At 36.0% G+C, this 21,519-nt stretch overlaps 1 protein-coding gene across 4 annotated transcripts in view; it reads right to left on the minus strand.

Annotated features, from left to right (window-relative positions):
- Positions 1-21,519, minus strand: part of LOC5565997 (probable nuclear hormone receptor HR3) — a 499,362-nt gene that overhangs the window by 290,637 nt on the left and 187,206 nt on the right. For 2 of the 4 annotated variants that reach the window (XM_021846408.1, XM_021846409.1), the window contains exon 2: positions 12,361-14,064. The exons of the other annotated variants lie outside the window; for them this stretch is intronic. In XM_021846408.1, the coding sequence (XP_021702100.1) occupies positions 12,361-12,484 (124 nt within the window). In that variant the 5' untranslated portion in view covers positions 12,485-14,064. The remainder of the gene's footprint in view (positions 1-12,360; positions 14,065-21,519) is intronic. 4 annotated transcript variants of the gene reach the window in all.

The following is a 21,519-nucleotide window of genomic DNA, read 5'->3' on the forward strand; positions in this document are numbered from 1 at the left end:
TAAAGAATTATTCCTTCATGTGTATATGAAGTACATTGATAGTTGAAGTGACTTAAGTGTTCTTAGAGCGATACTTGAACAACTTTCTGTAGAATTTCGAAAAGAACTCAATTTATAGCAGGTAAGGACTGTTCATTTTATAAAGTGGACACCTTGTGCATGCTGTATCTTTTTAATTTATCAATGAAATTTCAATCGGTTTTCTGCACATCGTTTGACTAGTATTGTACAATGTTGTGATAATAAAAATTCTCCAAAATTAATTTAATTTCACACGAATATGGAACAACGATTAGAACGGTCGGTTTTTGGAGGTTATCAAAATCATTGATTGTTAGAAATTGGCTGGAAAATTCGACAATTTATATTTTTTATTTTCAAAAAGGGCTTGTTCTTCGAAAGAATCATCAACTAGAAGCCTGATGGAAAAAATCAAGTTATTTTTGGAACAACAATTTTACAGATATAATAACATCATTTTCCCCCTATATTTTTAGAGAAAACCATTTTAAAATTGAAGGGGATCGGTATGAGTAGAATTTTTTTGGTTAAAAGTACGTCCTGACGGAAGTCCTAATATAGTATTTATATGAAAAATGACTTACGCCTTCATAGAGTTACTTATTAAGTCCCCAGGTGACATTTAAAGCACAATAGATACACAATTGCTTTATTCTTAGAAGACCTTTCAAAGTACATTGACAATCATCAAAATTGGCAACACTACTGTAATAAAATCGACTTCATTTTGCACCTATTATTTTTGTAATATGTTATTCTGATATTACCAATTGAAATTTTCGGAGAAAACCATTTACAATTTGCTGCAGATCGATAAATATGCGTACACGATTTTAAAAGTATGAGACTTTTTGGTAAAACTACCATAAATAGTAAAATTTGTGCTTAGGGCTGTGGTTTAAACGCACGATTTGGCTCTCGTTTGCACAAATATAGTTTATTTAGTAAACCAGACCAGTTTTGAACACGCTATTTACTTTCCTTTTTTGCTGGGAGTGAAAGGATGGTGTATCAGCAAATTTGGCCATAAATGGGTGCATCACTAAAGTTACCTAATGTCAGAGAATGGTGGAATATAGTTGATTTTTTTTAAAGCTATAACTTTTGTAGAATAGTAAAGGATACAAACATACAATATGTTCATAAAAATAAGGATTTTTGTTTTGCGAAAAATAATGTTAAACTTTGACGAACAGCTTTTCTTAGGAGTTTTTGGAAAAATTATTTGGCTCTTCAACCAAAAGCATTTTCTAAGATCTTATATTTTAATAGTATTGTAGAATAATAGTTGAACGATGCACAGAAAACCGATTACGATTTTATCAATAAATAAAAAAGATATAGCAAAAACAAAGTGTCCACTTCATAAAATGAACAGTCCTTAATACTGTAAGATTTTCCTTTTCTCAAATTACTTGATAAAAATAGCAAGTAGAACTTGAAAAAATCAAGCAGGAATATCCGGAGAAATCCTCTTAGAAGTTCTTGGTGAACTTCTATACAAATCTCTCAAAATCTGAAATCAATGAGGGAATCCAAGGTAAATCTTTGAAAGTTTCCTTATGTACATTTTTAAAATCATCTGACGGAATTCTGGGAGTGGGTTTTGATTTAAATGTGAAAGAAATTTCTTTAAAAAATGTTGGAGAAATCTCTGAAGGATAAGTTTTTAGAATGTTGGGAAAATCGCTGCGATTTTGATGAATTCTCGTAGAAATGCCAGAGATAATTATTATATTGTTTTCTACAAGTATGCTGGAAGACACCCAGCAGTATTTCATGAAAATAACCTGAAAAACAGAATTCCCTGAAATAGTTTTAACGAATCCTAGTAGAATTCTTCTCGCTAAGAGATATCCTTAAGGTGAAGATGAATCGAAACCAAAGTTCAAATTTTCAAGAATACGGATCTGGAGAAGTAAACATCCGTTTGAGCTGAAAACCTAATCGGTTGGTCACCACCAGCTAGCGAGTTTTTGAACTTTAAGCAGTTTTTTTTTAAGAGAGTGTTCTCCACTCCAAGATTTCTAAGAAATATTCCTGGTTTGACTCCTGAAGAAACGCTTGGACAAATATTTGTTTAATTTTTCAATGAAATTTCGAAGGAAACTTTTGAAGAATTCCTACAGATGTTTCTGAAGAAATTCTTGATCAACCCGCAGAGGTTTTACTGAAAGGGTTACTGTGGGAGCTTCGGAAGAACTTGCGAAGAAATTCATCAAAGTTTCTAATGGAATCTTTGAAATAATTTTTAAAGAAATTTTTAGATGTTTTTAGTTTCAAAGGTACCTACTACTGGAGGAAAAACAGTGGTACTTCTGAACAAGTTTTCGTCAGAATTTTACAGACTCATCTCAAAGTATACCTGAAGAAATCATTGAAGGAATTCTTAAACGAAACCCTGGAGGTGTTCATAGAGAAATTTGTGTATTTATTTCACAAATGAATCGCTGTGAATTCTAGGAGGAATCCTCGGAAAAACTTCAGGAAGGGTCATCGATGCAATTTGATGGAACCATTGGAATAATGCATGAACAATTTATTGAAGTAACCCTTTGATGAATTTCGGTAAAAATACCTGTAGGTGCTCAGATAGCGGTAGCGGTAAATGCGCAGCTATTCAAAATGACCAAGCTGAGGCTTGTATGTTCGAATTCCACCGGGGAAGAACATTTTAAGTTGGAAATATTCTCGGCTTCCCACAAAATACAAAATGCAAAAAGGGTCAATTTGTGGCTAAATGAATTGGAGTCGGCTCACAGGTCTATCCCAAAGAACCTGACGAAGCTACCAACCACCAACTGAACCCATTGTTCAAGCCACCTAACACCTCACCACTAACGTCAGATTGAATAGAGCATCCCGTCCATCGCTGTTTTTTTCCTGCGCGATGCTTCCATACCATTTCCAGTCAAACATATCCACCAACCATGCCAAAGGAAGAACATCAGATATCCAGTTACATCCACTGCACGAAGACCCAGCACCGAGAACAGGTACGAGAGACAACGAGAGGTTCGGATCACCTGTTATAATAACTGTATACGGGCATACTCTTTCTAAAATGAACAAGCCCCGCAAGAGCACATTGCGCTGCAATTTTACTTCCTCAATTTTGTTCTATGTGCAGCAGCAAACACCAGCACATGCCTCGTCTCATCTGTTTGCAACAAATTCCCGTTGCTGCTGAAGAAGAACGGAAGATTCACGATCTGCACTCCAGCATCCTCTTCCATATCTTCGCAAATGTATAGGAGGAACGCGGCGCGGAACAGAGCTGACCTACATTATTCCCACACACGCAAGCCTACGTGTGCGCCCGATCCGAGAGTGCCAAGATGCATTTTTGCGTGATGGGTTGTTGAGTTGTTGCTCTTCGGCTTGTTCTCGCCGTTGTTTTGTCATCGCCATTCGCATCGCATCGCATTGCATCTCGCGGTAAAATGCGTTTCCGTTCGGCGCGCGGGCCGAAGACGTCATCGGGGGAGTCCGGTTGCAGCATCCGATCCGCGCGCCCGATGTATATTCGTTACCGAACACTTTGCGTTGCGTTGCGCGCCATTAATGGTGGAGTTCCCGAGTGTGTGCCTTTTTCGCGGATGCAATCCACTGGTTGGCGCGCTGCTTGTTGTTACGCGCAGCTTGGTCTTTCCTGACCATTCGCTGATATCGGTTTGAGAGGAAACCGCGAAATTGAGGAAATCGAAAGAATGATGGAGTTTTTTTTGGGAAATTTTGAGGATGCGATTACGATTCGCTAATGGAGTGGTTCATTAGTGCTTTCCGGGATTGATTAAGGTATGTATTGGGCAATTGCTCACCGTAAGGGAGCGTTACTTAGTACGAAAATTACTTTGAAATTTCCTTTTTGCTGGTCAGCTCAAAATTAATTGAGAGTTTTTGTAATAAATTATGCGTGATCTAAAATAACGGCATAAGTAGGTAGAAGGATCGATACCTCCTCATAGATTCCTTTTTGTAAATGAGGATAACAAGAGTTTGATTGCAAAGTCCCAAAACAAGGATACATCACTCCCAACATACATATTTGTTGAACAAGAGAGCAATCTACCGTATTGATTTGAAGAGTCCGGATGCTTCGAATCCCGGACACCGGTCTTAAATCACCAACAAATTCTTTTTTCGACAACTTTTATGCATGGCGAATGTAGAAGACTTTATGATTATGGATTCTTGACAAAAATAATTTGGAATTTTGCCCAACAACACCGTGAAAAAGGCCAGTTTCCAGATTTCGAAGCGTCCGGCAATTCGATGCAGCACGGTACCTCTCTTAAGTATATTTCAGCTAAATAAACTGATATGCAGGTCCTTATATTACTTAGGCTGCTAAGTGCTTTATACTTGGTCATCTAACGCATTTTCATGTTCTGATTTCTGTACTCGCACAGTACCTCCATTAAAATATCAAAGACATAGAAAATTTTGTTACATATTACATCTCATCACATTTGTTCACGACAGAGAAAATCGATGCAGTGAGCTCCCGATGGTGTAATCACCTATCCATCACTAACAAAACCGATCTCTGTCAAAGATTTTCAGTATCAACGGCTGTCTAACTAACACGATCTTTCCTATCATCAGTGGATGACGTGGCTGGTGCCTTTATCAACATCGTAAAATGGAACGTCAATCCTTATAGCCTTGATTGTTCACGCAGTAGAAACTACATTTACTCTATGATGAATTTTCAAGAGTGGAGAAAGACTCCAGATGAATCAGAGAAGTTGAGAGATTTGTAGAGACAAATATAATAAAAATTCAAAATAAAATAGGATCCGATTCCTAAAAAAAGGCTAGATTTTCGAAAACCAAACTTTCTGTCAATTATTGTCAAGATTGATAAATTGTATTAAATGCTACTAGAAATGGATAATGATCACAGAAGAAGAGGTGATTGCAAATCACTTATCAGTATTCTTCTGATAGGAACATCAAAACCAATAGTTTCAAGGAATGAAGAAAAGTATCAGAAAATGTTTGGAATCAACTAAAAGAGAGATCTGAAAAATTAAATCGAAAGATAATCGAAGATTATTTCATAACGAAGGGACCTTCAAAGTTTCACAATAAAGGATAAACATTTATACATGAATTGCTTTATGTTAGAATGATACAAGAGTACTCCTAATACTACTTGATGGACGCTGCTGTGTTCCAGACTCTTGCATTTTATTGAATAACTTGCCATCAGGTAGGTTGTTGAAAAACGCCATGAAAAATCCCGTACAAAATGACAGTTTCCTTCACTCCCGTTTTTTCGACTTTCTCGTTCAATATTCTTTGCTTTTAATATACACATACACGTCGGAACACTTTAGGAACATAACTACGCAAGAACTTTCAAAATCCTTTACTCCGTTCTTAACTTATTTCGTGACAAACAAACACCATTCCATTTTTATTTATATATAAGATATAATAAGTAATAATGCTAACAGTAAGCTGACAAATCTTTAATTTATCCAGACTTGTGAAGAAATAGAACATTTTGAAGAAGGCATTTAAATTATATTTAATCGTCAAACTAGAAGAAGGCAGAAGATTCCAATAGTATTCTAAAGATTTTAAGTGAGTAATTCTGGCTGAGACCGGCCCACCTTTTACACGTGGTATTTAAAAATATTCAAAACTATCGTTCAAAAGCTCCTCTCGAGTAAGTAAAAAGAAGCTGCATTCGATTGGTCTTGTTGATAGACTCCTCGATAGTTACTTCTAATCCATATAAGATGTTAATCAGGCATAAAAATGACATTAGACAGATCTGAATTTCTAAAAAATGAAATGAATCAGTTTCGAATTTCTCGAATATGAAATGAATCACATCTGAATTACTAGATAATGAAGTGAATCGTTCATGAATCACTAATATAAAGTGAATCAGACATTGATGACTTGAAAATGAAGAGAATCAGTCCTATAGTGCTAGGCCATGGAGTGAACTACAATTTAATCACAAAAAAGACAATTGAACGAAACTGAATGACTTGAGTTCGAGGTGAATAAGACCTGAATCCAAGCATGGGAAAATTCATTCACTCACCCGAATCCTACCGATGAAAAATAGCAAAGTATCTGCTGCCATCACAAGTTTCAATGACAGCTGAACGCTACTAGGGTGAGCGTAATCCCGACGAATCGCAAACGATAGAGATAACCCGAAAATCAAGAGACTCCAGAGCGGAGAGAGAACCAATCCGCTCTTAACTGGGAGACACGTTTTAAGAACGCGTTCACTGAATCATTTCGCCGGGTGTGTTTCCAGTCAGTGAGCGTTCATCAGCACTCAAATACAAATGCCACTCGGGTGGAATCAGAATGTAAACAATCATTCGCTACTGCAATCGGATACCTTCGGCACACGGGGGGGTAATGAATCATTCTGTTGCCGTTTTTGCTTAACTTGTCGCTCGGCGAAGATGTAGAAAGCGCATGGGAAATTGAGACACCCGACTAAGGGTACATAACAAAATTATATTTGCATATATTATTATGTTATAAGTTTTTTTCGAACACAGGTTGTTACAAACTTGATGCAGGATGTTGTTAAAATATCTAAAATTATAACAAAAAGTGTATGAATAGTAACATAAACATAACAAAATGTGTTTTAATTCTATCAAAAACATATCAAACCAAGTTATAATGTTTGATACAAAGTATCAAAATTATAATACTGATCGATATACGATAATATTGTATATTATTGAAATGAATAACTATCTATTTATTTTGTTATAAAGTTGTTAAAAATGAACAAAAAATATCTTAGAGGAAAATAAAACACATTATGTTATATTTCTGTTTTATTATGTTCTATGGATGACGGAGCCTAACAAAATTATATCATAATATGATGTTCATATCATATTCTGATAAAATTTTATTATATTTTTGTTACAAGCTTGTAGTCGGGCACTCAGCTTGGTCGGAGAAATGGCAACCTCGCTCTTGATTGCATGTGGAAGTGAGCGAGTGGAACGCAACAATCTAGTGAGTGTTTCCCATGCTTGTCTGAACCACTTGAATATACTGCAATGCAGACCTGTATTACTTGAAAATGAAAAGAATCAGACCACAATTACTTGAATATGAAGTATGGCAAACCTGAAACACATAAATATAAAGCGAATCAGTCTCGAATATGAATGAAATACATCCTGAACCATTTGAACATTGAAACTATCAGACCTGAGTCACTTGAACAGAAATGCTTTTAGTTAATTGTTAACTGAATTACTTGAAAGTTATGTACCTACCTGAATCATATTAAAATTAAGTAAATCTGTCATGAATTCTAAAAATATGAAGCAAATCAGGCCTAAATCACTTTAAAAAGAATTGAATCATACTCGAAACCCTTGAATATTAAGTAAATCAGATTCATAATTACTTGAAAATGAAGTGGATCAGTCCCGAATTCCTAGAATATGTAATCAATCAGACCAATAAGTCTAAGAAATAAAATGATTCGTACCTGAAACTTCGATATAAAGTAAATCTGACATAAATCACTAGAAAATTAAATATCGCTAGTGTGCATCGCAATATTCCAGTAGGCTCTAGCTCATGATCCTGACCACCTAAAATTTCCAATTTTAGCGTTACGTAATGAATGGACGCTGCCTTACCAGCTTCAGTACAACTTTGCTGAAGACATGAACTCTCTAGGTGGTCAGAATCATGAGATAGAGTCTAATGAAATATGACTACATAATATGCACACTAGCGCCACGTATCGGCAAAATTGCTAATAAAACAATGATGCCTCTAATTGCTTTCAGGTTTCTGAACAACTTTGTCGAATATACGCACTTTCTAGGTGGTCGGGATCATGAGCTAGAGCTTGCTAGAATATGACCAAATTACGTGCACGCTAGCGCCACGTAGCGGAAAAATTGCACATTCAAAATGTCACCCGATGAATGCCATAAAGCCACTGAGCAACTTTGCTTAAGAACGCATATTTGCAAGAAGTAAGGATTCCGAGATACTGTATCATAAATATTAAAGTTTTTAGGTGATGCTATTTTTTTCCGGGTGCTGCAATATTCAGCTGGGCGGGGTGTTGCAATACTAGATGATGCGATTCCATACTTATGGTGGGTAGTGTAACATGGATATGTAAGTAGCAATCAAACATTGCCGAAGACTCGAACTTTCTATCTCATGTGGATCAGAAGATAGAACTTGCACAAAACACTTATTTTTACATGCTGACTAGCACCAACTAGCGGCGAAATATCGAACCAAACTGTCTGTCGTTCGGATGTTCTTCACTTTTTGCAGCCTAAAACTCGAACTTTCTATCTTGCGCGACATGCGTTGTACCTTTCGTATCTTTTGCTCTGTCATCCTTTGAACATTTCTCTCCATAAACTCACGAATGAGTACTCTTTTCTTTATCTTTTATCTACATGTACGCAAGTGAGCGGGGCAAATTAGTTGTTTGACTGTGAATGCTGAGAGTGTGGGGCTGCAGCAAAATGTGTTTGCATGTGTGCCTTGGCGTGCAGAGCAAAGCACGTGACAAACGTTATAATAAAGCCAATTAACGAATGAAGGAGAATAGAATATTTGAATCGAATCGGTTCGTTTTTTCCGGCTCACATTCTGCCCGAGGCGTGCTGATCAAATTATCCGACTCTCACCAAAAAAAGCCACGGTTTACTCGTTCTTTTGAATGATCCAGATCTTTTGAACAGCTTCGATTTTTTTGCCCATCTCTAGAGCCTATAGCGTGCGTTTCTGTCTGAGGAAGAATGTAGACATATTGATGGATTTACTGCTAACTAATAACGTTGGGTGTGATTGAAAAAAAGGTATAAAGCAACAGTTTTACACACTTCTTGTGGAATGGACACCTGATATGACTAAATGGCTTTATCGAAGGTTTATTGAAGTTGTTACGACTTAAAAGTTCTGTTGTTCAAGTGAAATGGGGTTGAATTCTGAGAAAATTGAGAGTATCTCTCACTTATCGCTATCTGTAACAATCATGATCCGCAACACACCATGAGAGCTTTATCATCGTCTACTACTACAGCTTTGATTATATCGAGGGGATTACAGTGCATGATAAAACCTATCTGAATAAGCTCCTTAACCTTGGGGAAATAGTTGCTCATATGTTCGAGGTTTTATGATCGCTCTCTCTCTCTCTCTCTCTCTCTCTCTCTCTCTCTCTCTCTCTCTCTCTCTCTCTCTCTCTCTCTCTCTCTCTCTCTCTCTCTCTCTCTCTCTCTCTCTCTCTCTCTCTCTCTCTCTCTCTCTCTCTCTCTCTCTCTCTCTCTCTCTCTCTCTCTCTCTCTCTCTCTCTCTCTTTGTGGCTCTACCTCGCTACTGGTATCACGGTGCTCCCCTGACCGTTATTACCAGAAAAAAAATCTCCATCAAATCTGTGCTCACCAGTCGTTTTCTATAGGTAAGCTGCATGTCTGGGCAAAATTTAAAAAAAAAATGTAGGACGCGTTTCGAAGTTACGCCCTTTTGATTGTATAAGTCTACTGAATCAGAGGAAATCTGAGATATTCAAACGGATTTTTATTCGCCTTCATTATCAGAAGAAATATACCATCAAAATTTGGTTAAAAGATGGTTTGTTATGTTATTTGTAACCACTTGGTGGAATTTTTTTAATGAGAAAATTGACGAAATATGGAGTTACGTCCTTTTTTAGGTATAACCATTGAAAACACTTATTTCAAATAGAATAATAAGGCATAGGTACTACCTATTAGGTAGCAATCAGTTACATGGACCAATAGGGCTCTACGCAAAAACCATGCTATCTCTTTTACTCCTCCATGAAATTTGTAAACAACAAGGCCAGTAAACGTCAAAATCCAATACAAAATCAAAACAGTGCAGAGCCCCATTCCGATACGTTCTCTTCGCTTGCTTTGATCATGTTTTGGAATCAATTGAAAGCGAATTCTGCAATGTCTGGTGATATCAATAGCTCGCAAAGCTGTATTACATATATGTATTATGTGTATTAACTTAAAAATGTTCTCAAAATTGGATAAGGTGATGTGGTTGGTGAAAAGGATGTGAGTGCACATTCTAGTAGTAAAATGTTTCTGCGCAAACAAATTTTCGAAATTTTAAACGAACAAAATCCTACAGAAAGTAAGAGGGAATCTGAGAGCTTATTAATTGGTAAACGTAGATTGTGAACAGCCTCCTAAGCTTCCAGTAAATGTTGAAGCAAATGTATTGATTAGCACCAGATATCTAGATGTTCAAAACTAACAGAATTTGTTCTATAGCTTCTGTATCTTAAGATTGACATTCTGTAACCCTTAGACAGTTTCACAAAAATCAAAATTTCTTGGATTCAACCAGTCACCCCTAAGTCCTAGTTGCAATACTAAAACAAACTACCAGACAAATTTTCATCCAATTTGGAGAAGATTAGGAGGTGCCTCAAGTCGAATTTGTGTTTTTTGGCAATTTTTTGCATTCAAAAAATTCTAACAAGAATTTGGAAAAATGAAAATCAGAATGAATATCACTAGTTGAACCTATTATTAGTACTTTACAACTTCTGAGAACACTGTATGCCGAATAGAGATGGTTTTGACCTCATAAAATTGATTTCTGTTCATTGAAGTACCTGTAAAACATACATTTCTCTACAGTTTTTGTTCTACAAGATTCTTAACCTCATGCCTAATCATAAAAGTTCAACCGTAGTATCATTCCTTTGTCATTTCTGAACATTAGTATAGTACATCATTTTTGTCTCCGAATTACAGATAAATTGTAAAAATTCGTCGGAAATACGAAATTTCTCATTCCTCTGCATTTAGAGCTGCTGCCAAATGGCGCAATTGCTGACATGTTACAAAATTGAACATAGTAGCTTTGCTCTTTCAATGATGGATGATGATTGAAGAAAACATCTAGCAATTGTCATTAACGCAGTCGTGTTTCAAACAACATTCGCATTTGATGCCAAGCAATTACATATGTGATATAGTCCCGAGGTCAAGCTTCTCGACTACTGATCTTGAGGATCAGAGTTTGATTACGGGAGTTCATTTAGAGTGTTCTTTTTTTCCAATGGACCAAATGACTTGAGGCCAACGAATTTCATCACGATTCATTGTTCAAAAGTGCATCTTGTGGCTGAGTCTTAATCAATAGAACTCACAAAAATCTCCCACTCCTAAGTGAATGAAGAGAAATGCTCAAGTAGTGATTTGCGCCTTTAGTCCTTTTTCTATGCTGCATATAATAAACATTAGTTTCACTCAAAAAAAAAAAGAATCATAATTCTCGCGTAATATTACTAAAGGACCTATGTACAAATGAGAGATTCTCTCCTCTCTCGTTCTCTTTCGATTATAACAGTGGAACACTAAAGATTTTGGGAAGTTTTTCACTATAGATCGAAAGCCAATTTCCTTGACTAGCGTTTCATACAAAAAACGCAACAGAAGAGATTAATGTGACTCAGTTATTAATGAAAGAGAAAGTAAACAAAGAGAGCCTCTCAATGTTAGATAGGTCTTTTAGTAATGTTACGCGAGAATTGAACTTCGATTCTCAAGATCGGTAGTCGAGAAGCTTGACTTCAGGGCTATATCACATATGTAATTGCTTGGCATCAAATGAGAATGTTGTTTGAACCACGACTGCGTTGATGACATTTGCTAGATGTTTTCTTCAATCATCATCCATCATTGAAAAAGCAAAGCTACTATGTTCAATTTTGTAAAATGTCAGCAATTGCGCCATTTGGCAGCAGCTCTAAGTGCAGGGGAATGAGGAATGTCGTATTTCCGACGATTTATTACAATTTATCTGTATTTTCGGAGACAAAAATGATGTACTATAATAATGTTCAGAAATGACAAAGGAATGATACTACGATTGAACTTTTATGATTAGGCATGAGGTTAAGAATCTCGTAGAACAAAAACTGTAGAGAAATGTATGTTTTACAGGTACTTTAATGAACAGAAATCAATTTTATGAGGTTAAAACCATCTCTATTCGGCATACAGTGTTCTCAAAAGTTGCAAAGTACTAATTATACGTTCAACTAGTGGTATTCGTTCTGATTTTCATTTTCCCATATTCTTGTTAGAATTTTTTGAATGCAAAAAATAGCCAAAAAACACAAATTCGACTTGAGGCACCTCCTAATCTTCTCCAAATTGGATGAAAATTTGTCTGGTAGTTTGTTTTAGTATTGCAACTAGGACTTGGGGGTGACTGGTTGAATCCAAGAAATTTTAATTTTTGTGAAGCTGTCTAGTAACCCTACATCCCATACCTCCCATCAAGATCCGTCCACAAAATTACCTTTTATCGATCCACTGGACGAGTTCTGCACCGTCGTCTGCTGCACGTTGGTCTGCATGGGAATGTGTGCCTCCAGCTTCGAGGTGACATTAGTCCACATCTCAAACATCCGCGGCGTAAACATGATTACTGTTGGTGTGTGTTTCTTCAACTACTTCTCAAACTTGTCAACAACTGGCAAAACTGAGCGACTTCCTCTGGAAAATCGCTACTGTGGTAACTTTTGGTTTTGATTTTCTTTCTTTCTCTAACACTCTTAGGCACTGAAACCGAATTTTCTCGTAGATTGGAATCACAGTATAGAGCACTTGTTACACTTGAGCATAGGCAGCATGATCTTCTGATTCGATTCTTCTTCACTACGTTTTGATTGAGGATATCACTTTCCAATTCATCCTTCACCAACGGAATCCAGCCGGAGTTACGTCACTCTCGAACTATGAATTGTACCGAATTAATTGGACGTTTTCCCTCTAAAAACTCTCCACTCCACCCAATTTAATTATCACAGAGTTAAATGGTTTTTAATGTGCGGTGAAGGTTTTAAGTACACGAAGGCGTATTGCTGCTTAAGCACTTTGGGGGACCAACATTCGTCTGCCGCTTTCCGGTTTCTCCGATCTCCGAATTTTAGATTTTCCTCCTTCCTCTCGGTTTGTTTTTATGAATAAACATGACTAATAAAACTTATTTTGATTATGTAAAAACAGACAGACAAACACACACGGAGGCGCGGACGTCCGACTTTGGGGCCCCTCGTAAAAACTACAAACTTTCACGCGGATTTTTTTTTTCGGGGGTACCGCGCGTGCACAAACTCACACAAACACGCACAAGTACGCTACCGCTAGTTCACGCGAGCGTAGTCCGGCTTAAGTTTCATTAGCTCAAATGAAAGCTTTTTCGGAGGTTTCGGAGGCTGCTGCGAAGTCGTCGTCGTCTATGCTGCGCCACTTTCGAACTCTGTCCAGTCAACAGAAACTTTTCGATTGGAGCTTGGTATTTCGTGGGGGTAAGGATTGCGTAAGCTGGACCATGTATCAAAACATCTAGCTATGAATCCGGCGTATGATCTGCTTTGAAACCGATTCGTTTAGCTCATACTTCTCTTCCTGAATCTCTCGGACACGCGTCAAAATCCACACGCGCGTTTTTCTGTTCAACAAGGATTGGATAACAGAGCGTCGGACGAAACAGTGTCGTTGATAACACGTGTGATAACGCTGTGAGACGGTGAAAGACCTCCGGTTTCGATCGGAAGCTTCTTTCTGGTGGAACACAATTAGCTGGTGGTGCTGGAATGATTGTCTGACTGCGCTGCTGAGGAGGGATGAAGCGTGCGGCGGGCTAGCTGTCGAGCTGGTCAACAGACATCACCGAAAATTTCACTTTCGATTTCGGCGTCTGGCTCTCTCGTCGTCGTCTACTTTCTTCCGCTCGCTCACTCAAACGAATACTGCGCGGTTTGTTGCTGTTTTTTTCTTGAGTCTCCGGACCGATGGTTAAAAATTGTTTTTAGTGGAATTCAACTCGCGAGCACACACATACACACACAGATACACTTGGATTTTGCGATTGAGTTTTGGTCAGTTTTTTAGTTTTGAACTGTAAAGGCTTCTGCTACCCAGGTTTGAATTTGGTCCAGATTTTCCGATGCATTTTCGTGAGCATGGGTACCGTCTTGGGGGCTGGGCTAGTGAGAAGCTAGATTGAAAGAGAGGGAAATTTACGAGGTTAGATTGAGAGGTCCTCAAAGGGGTGGCCAACGTTGGCTTCCTCCTTTGGGTGGTGAGTTTTGATTCGGAGAGATGTGTGGAACTGCTTTAGAGTTATTTGACGAATTCTGTGGATTCGGTCGATGATAAATTGTATGATTGTTCTTTTTAGTTATGACTTGTATCATTTGAAAGCTTCTTAGATATATTATGAATTCCAGTCTAGGACAGTGTCTGCCTGACTTGATATGCACTTAGCTAGTTTTGTGGATTCTGGTGAAATTATATCAGCTGAACAGTTCGGGATCAATATTATCAAAACTCAGTGAATTTTTAAACCTTTCAATTAGAAAAAAATTGGATTACCACACTGTTAAACAAATAATTAGAATCTAGAGAATGAGCTTAGGTAGGTTATCGAATACTAGACTTTGTAGGTGATGTAGTAAAACGTTCAAGACATCAATAAAACATTTCTATAAATCATGTCGATTACATATATCTATGATTGCTACTTCATGATTGGCCGTGTTCCGTTAACGCAATAAAAAACTAACTAGAAGATCGTCTTAGAGCGGCCATAATTAGGGCGGTTCAAAATTTAAAAGAAGCCTGGAAATCTAATCTCCCATATCTTTGTTACCATGCTTACCTCAAAAATAGCCTTGCGAATTCTTGCTTTTCAGAGCTGTCTGTCAGAATTATCAGGATTTTAGCATGGATTTGTATTAATTTTATTTGTTTGTGATTTTGTTTCACATCGCTTCACAACAGTAATGTTTGATAATAAATCTTCGACCTGTTTAGTGGAATACCTATGAGAAGATGAAAAAAACGAATTTAGTACTATACCATTTAATTCCACTATAGTTTGTATCTTTTAACAGATACGCGTATTTCGACCTCAACTGTAAGGCCGTCTTTAGTGTCGTGTACTAGACTCGACTCTAGTACACGAAACCGAAGATGGCCTTACAGTTGAGTCCGAAATAAGCGTATCTTTTAAAAGATACAAACTGAATGGTATAGTACTAAATTCGTTTTTTTCATCTACTTAGATTATTCATTCTGTTTCAAATCCATTAAAAACATTCTTAAAGAAATCTTTCAAAGAACACAAGAGGAATATCCCTTGTGATTCTTCCACGAACTTTTCATGTATTTAACCAAGTGCTTTTAAGAGTTTGCTCTAAGAATTCCCCCGAGATTTTTTCATGATTTTTTTTTGTACTTTTCCCAAGAACTCCTTCGCCAGTTTTCACTGAGTTCCTTCTGGGACTCCCAAGTTGTTCCCAATATTGATAGTTATTATTCAATAGATTTTTCCTAAAGTTTCTTTAGGATAGCTGATCTCACCAGATAATTTCTTGACACTCAATTTAAATATTGCATACAAAAATCTCTTCCGCCAGAGAAGGCTTTAGAAATTCCTTCAAACATTTCTCCATGAAGGTCCTCAAATACAAATAAACTCCAATTATGAGATGTAATTCATCATCCAGATGTTCATTTCAAATTGATTTAGAATTTTATAGATTTATTTAAGATTCTCCAAGAAGTGGTACAAGAAATTTTAGGAGTCTCACCAAAATTTCTTGAAGATAACAAGCAAGGATTCTTTCCGAAAATCTTCAGAGAGTTCACCAACAGTTTTTTTTACAACTGTGCCTTTGAGGTTCTTCCTTCAGTTTTACTTCAGATTCCTTCAACAAATCTTCAAGATAATCTCTCGAAAATTCTTCAAGAGTTGCTCATCTCAGTAAAAATTAAACAGGACTTCCTGCAGAACAAAAAACATTGATTAAGGTTTTACTCTCAAAATATTCTACAAGATTTTTCCAAGCAATTTAACAAGATTTAGTTTCTAGAAAAAGTTCTCCACAGATCTATTTGCATTTTTGTTTCTTTAACTTTTACTTTGGATCTCAATTCAATGATGCTCTCCGAATTCTTTCAAAATGCTCTCGAAAGCAACACATCAAAATTTCTTAAAAAATGCCCTCTTGATTTGTTTTAAGAATTCGGACATTCCTGTCTAGTTTCTTGGCGGAAAACATTTAACTGGTCTTTCAAAGACCCTTCCACGAAAATACTCGAACATTTCTCGAGGAATTTCTTCATAGAATATATTATTGTTTTATCTGGGATTCCTGTCCTAGAATTCGTCCAAAAGATTCACCAGAGATTCATCCAAGATTTTTTCAACAGCACTAGCGATTCTTCTGGCGGTTGGTGGTTTTGCAATTCATTCTTGAACTTCTCAGAACAAATGTCCAGAAATGCCATTTTTTTCAGGTTCTTGAAATTACAGAATGTTGATCGTAGGATTCTTCCAAAAATGACATTTTGATAGTTATTAATTGTCCATTTTTGGATTGAAAACTACTCTAGAAATATTTGAAAACTACTCTAGAAATATTCGATGTCAGCTTTGATATTTCGAAAGGTATTTCGAGATTTCCGTAGAGATTTTGATATTTCGAAAAAAAATTGAGATTCCGGTATGGAATTTTGAATTTATTTGAGAGATCTGGTATTCTTTCTGGCGTTATGTCCCAACGGAGACAGAGCCTAATTCTCAGCTTAGTGTTCTTATGAGTACATACACAGTTTTTGGCTGAGAGCTTTCAATGTCAATTGACCATTTTACATGTGAATATTGTGTGGCAGGTACGAAGATACTCATTACGATAATTATGTTCAAACTGACATTACGATAATTATGTTGTTTCTTAGGAATTCTTGGATGCCGGATGGATTTCAGCTAATTATAAAGTAATTCTTAATTTTATGTAAGAATGACTGACTGACTGACATCTCAGATTCTTAGATTTCTGGGTTTCCGACAGGCATTCTAGATTTGTTAGAACAATTCTGGGATTTGATCTGGCTATTAATCTTTTGAAATTATTCGGGTATCTTCAAGACGGCATTTCTGTAAGAATCTCTGAGATTTCAGTGAGATTCCGGCAAACTCTGGTCCGAATCTTTGGAATTATTGTAAACTTTAGATCTCTTTGATTTTCAGTTTCGTTGGGATTTAAGAGGAAATCTTCAATTATAGTATAAACCTATGAATGTCTGAATGTAAAAATGTAAAAAAAATTCTTAATTCAACCACTGTTGTGAATTTGTTTTTATTTCTAAGAATTCCAGGGATACTACCAGGAAACCTACCAAAATAACGAGAATACCACAGAAGTACTAAGAATTCCATCTCCATAATCGGAGTCCAACATGCTGTTTTTTTTTATTATACCGCTATTTCATCAAATTCTCAGTACTGGAATCTTCAAAATGTTAGGAACTTTAAAATTCTACAATTTCTGTTATCTTAAGATTCCTTCATAGGATACAGATTTCTAGCTAAAATTCCAAAATTATCAGAAAAATCCTTAATGTCAAATCATTTTAAAATTTACATGCACAAAAAGGGAATGGTTATCGCAAATTTTCACTTCAAATCGTGTTGAGTTACATAACCTAGATGAATTTGTGTTTATGATCGATTACGCGATGCATTGCGGGAATGTCGTAATATTCATATTTTCACATGATTTGTCGTGTGAATAAGCATGATTTTATTGATTTTAAGTGGCACTCTGAATGGAATTTTCTTAACGTGCATCATCACTCTGCACTCTGAATAGAATTTTCTTAACGTGCATCATCAGTCACTGCTCATGTTCGAAAGTAATAGGTACCACAAGTTGTTTTTTTATTCATATCAAAAGTGTAGAAAACTTTGTGGATTTTGTTTTTGAATAGATGCTACATGTAGTAAAGTTCAACGCTTTTAATTCATACCGCCCAATATCTGAAAAACTAGACGTGCTATAACAATTTAAAAAACGGCAATGGATTCACCAACCCTTGATTAAGTGAATAGCAGTTTTATGGAGCTTGAGACAAAAACGTGTATCGCAGTTTAATTTTAAAGAAATTTTTTTTTTTCAAGTTACTCTACGAATCACTCCATATCCAATTTATATCAGATTTCTAGAGTAACACATACAAAAATGAATTTTGAAGAACTTCTTAAGAAATTTGTTGGATAATTACAGCATCAATTAAATTCGGAAAAAATACTAAATTCCTCAAACTTTTTAAAGAAATTTCTGACGATATATCTCACAAATAATTTTAAGTTGTTTTTGTAGGGTTTACTACAAAAATTCTTGTTCTTTTGTTTCGTGTTTTATAATAGACCATGATTGGCGTTAAAACGGATTGAATGTTTACTGAAGGTAATGATTTTAGAAGAACTTCTAAAGACATTTGTTAGATAATTTCAGCTTTAATTGAACTCAAAAAGAAATACTAAATTCCTGAAACTTTTTGAAAAAATTAAAAAAAAACGTCATTTATAATAGACCATGTTTGGCGTGAAATCAGATTAAATTTTTACCGACGGTATTTGTATCTAACATCCTAGAAAATTTTTGCATGAGCTCCGAAGTTTTATGATACTATGGCGTTCAGATTGATTTAGAAACCAATTTTTTCTTCACACTTTTTTGGTAATAAATTGACGCTTATATTGAGCTGTTCAGTTGTCCAATCTGAATGGTTAGTAAATTAATTAACTCATTACGCGTGGTAAAGATGGATAAACTCTGGGTGAAATTATAAGAAAAAAAAAACCACGTGCTCATCCTGGATTCTAACCCAAGACTCTTGCATGTCTGACGCAAAGTCTAATGTATTTTGCAAATATTTCTGAAAATTTTTCGATGAACTCAACAGAAGAATTTGCAATACTTTTTTGGAAAAACATGTCAGTTAATTTCAACACAATTTCAGCAAAATATCTTAAAAAAGTTTTGACATAATTTATTAATTTGTTCTTTTGAAAGGTTATGTAAATTTGTCCTAATTGAAATCGGGAACATTTTCTGGACTCAATTTGCGGATAAAAAGTAGACATAGGATAATGGTTATTCTCCAGTAATCTCACTTTATTATTAGACCAAGAGATTTGTAGCAAAAGTTCTGAAGCCACTCTTCGATATTCCTGGGGGAATTTGATTATGATAAAGTTCTTAAAGAAATCTCGAAGGGAGGCTTCAAAAATATTGTAACGAATCTGTTCGAAAGTATTCAAGTTTTTGTATTTTTTTTTTTTATTTGAAGCAAATGTATTTGTAGTTAAGAGTTCAAGCAATGAGTTTATGCATGCGCACAAAAATGAAGCAAAATAGAAGAAAGAATTTATTGCAGCAATAATTTAATGGCATCTATTTTGTTAGATTTATTCACACCATGTCAAATTTGTGCCATATATGTGAATGAAACTTAGTCAGGTTGTTTAAGAAATTCCTTTAGTAAATTTGCTTACTTTTTCAATTCACTGTGTCTGAGCCTATGAAAGAATTCCAAAAATTCCAGTGAAGCTGGAGAGTAACCCACCCACTATTTGATGTTCAATACATGTCACATTGTATTGATTGTACACCTCCCATTCTTTGCGAGAAAACTCACAGCAAGGTGCAGGAGTAAACTTGTTTTTGTACGAGACAGCACTATCTCTACTCTTTCAATCTCTTCCGAGCCAGCACAAAAAAATTAGGCAAGGTATGCTTTGGAAGCTGATAAGCTTAATAAATGCTCTGCAAAAACTTATAGTTGTGGATCTTAATATATATGGTAAAGTCAGAGTTTTGACTGTTGCATATTAGTTAAATGAATTCAAGTTGAATTTTTAACACGTGTACGAAACGCAAAGAGTGAAAATGAGATTACTCGGTACCACGCAGTTCGAAGCACACTGCGAGTCAGAAGTGCAGAAAAAAAATACTCGTGCTCGTCTCTTTCGAATTCAAGGTGCTGTCTCGAAGCAGCGCGTATAACACAGAAGGAGATTTGAGTCGCACCCCATCCCCATCATTGAAGATAGCAACTTTGATTTCTGGGAAAAATGGGTGCTGCGTCAATTGCCATTTATTGTATCATGTAGGGTATTAACTTTGAACTCCACTAGATTTTTGCTCTTGACAAGTTCGCATTAGGCTTATCGAAAAAAGTTTGACCAGTTGTACCGGATTTCATGATAACAATTTCATAATTTTTCCAGATGTTCATAAAGAAAACGTCTAAATATCTTTCGGAAAATTTCTCCCGGATTTACTTCAAGAATTTGATCTTAGATTCCTCTAGGGGTCGTCCATCAATTACTTTAGGGGTTTGAGATATCTAACGTACCGTATAAATTATTTTTAATTTCCATACAAAAATCTTACCATTGGGGTACGGGGGTTCAGAATACCTCCAAAATTGTTTTACGTAATTAATGAATGGGTCAATAGAATGCGCTCTGAAACTCTCAAACGATCTGCTTTTAAATTTAAAAATAAATTTTTCAAGTAATGTTTAGTGAACTTCTTCAAAAGGTCTTTCTTGCAATTTCACAACATATTTTGGTGCAAAACTTTTTTACGTATTTAATGAATAGCCCATAATAATGCACCCTGGAACTCTCAAACAAACTACTTTCAAAATTTAAGATATATTTTTCTAGCTATTTTTCGTGAACTCCTTCAAGAGGCCTTTCTTGCAATTCCACAAGACAAACATGTCAAACATGTCCCTGGCACTTTTCTACAAATTTCTCAAGAAGTTTCTGCCAGGATTTTTTGAAGTACTTTTTTTCTAAACTCCTCTTTTTTCTCAAAACAGTAGTACCTCCTTGCATAATATCCAGAAACTTTTGATTTGAATTCGTAACTTGTAACCATCTGAGTTAATGGGTCATCAAGTGCGGTAGGTTAGTTGGTAAAGCACTCGTCTAGCATACAAGAGTCCTGGGTTTGAATACTACGCGTAATGAGATAAATAATTAAAATAAATTAGTAATATGTCTAAAAAACTGAATTTAATACTCCCTCATTTTACGAGCCCCCGATCTGGTTCGTGAATTGAGGTTACATTGTATGTAGAATTTGTAGATTTAGATGTTCCGGAGGAGTTCTAGGTTTCCAGAGAGAAGGAATTCAGGTAGGTTGATTTCAAGTGAGGGATCGGAATGTCAGAGATTGCATAAAGATACTGAACATTACTTGAAAAGGCTTAGGGTTTTAGCTAGTTGAGGTTTTGTAATGGTGTGTTCTGGAGCGGTTCTGACCATTGATAGAATTTTGAACAAAGTTCGTGTTGTAGACTGGAGTTGTTTTTGGTTGGAAGCATTTATATTTTCGATCTTTGTTTTGTTAAATTATGAACACATTTTTTAGGTTACAATAAGGTTCTCAACTTCTGAATGGATCGAAGAATAGAGTATCATCGCACTAAACACGCAATATTTCCATAATACTATTGCCACCTCCAAATCCCCCTATTTCAGAATTGTACAGCTCTGTATATAAACAAATAAAAACAAAGAGCTAGATGTGCCCCCCGTTGTCACTTTTTCCACAACCGCCTGCCTTCATCGGTCCCCATACAGTTA

The sequence above is a fragment of the Aedes aegypti genome, chromosome 2, assembly GCF_002204515.2.
Source record: "Aedes aegypti strain LVP_AGWG chromosome 2, AaegL5.0 Primary Assembly, whole genome shotgun sequence".
In the NCBI taxonomy this organism is placed as follows: domain Eukaryota; kingdom Metazoa; phylum Arthropoda; class Insecta; order Diptera; family Culicidae; genus Aedes; species Aedes aegypti.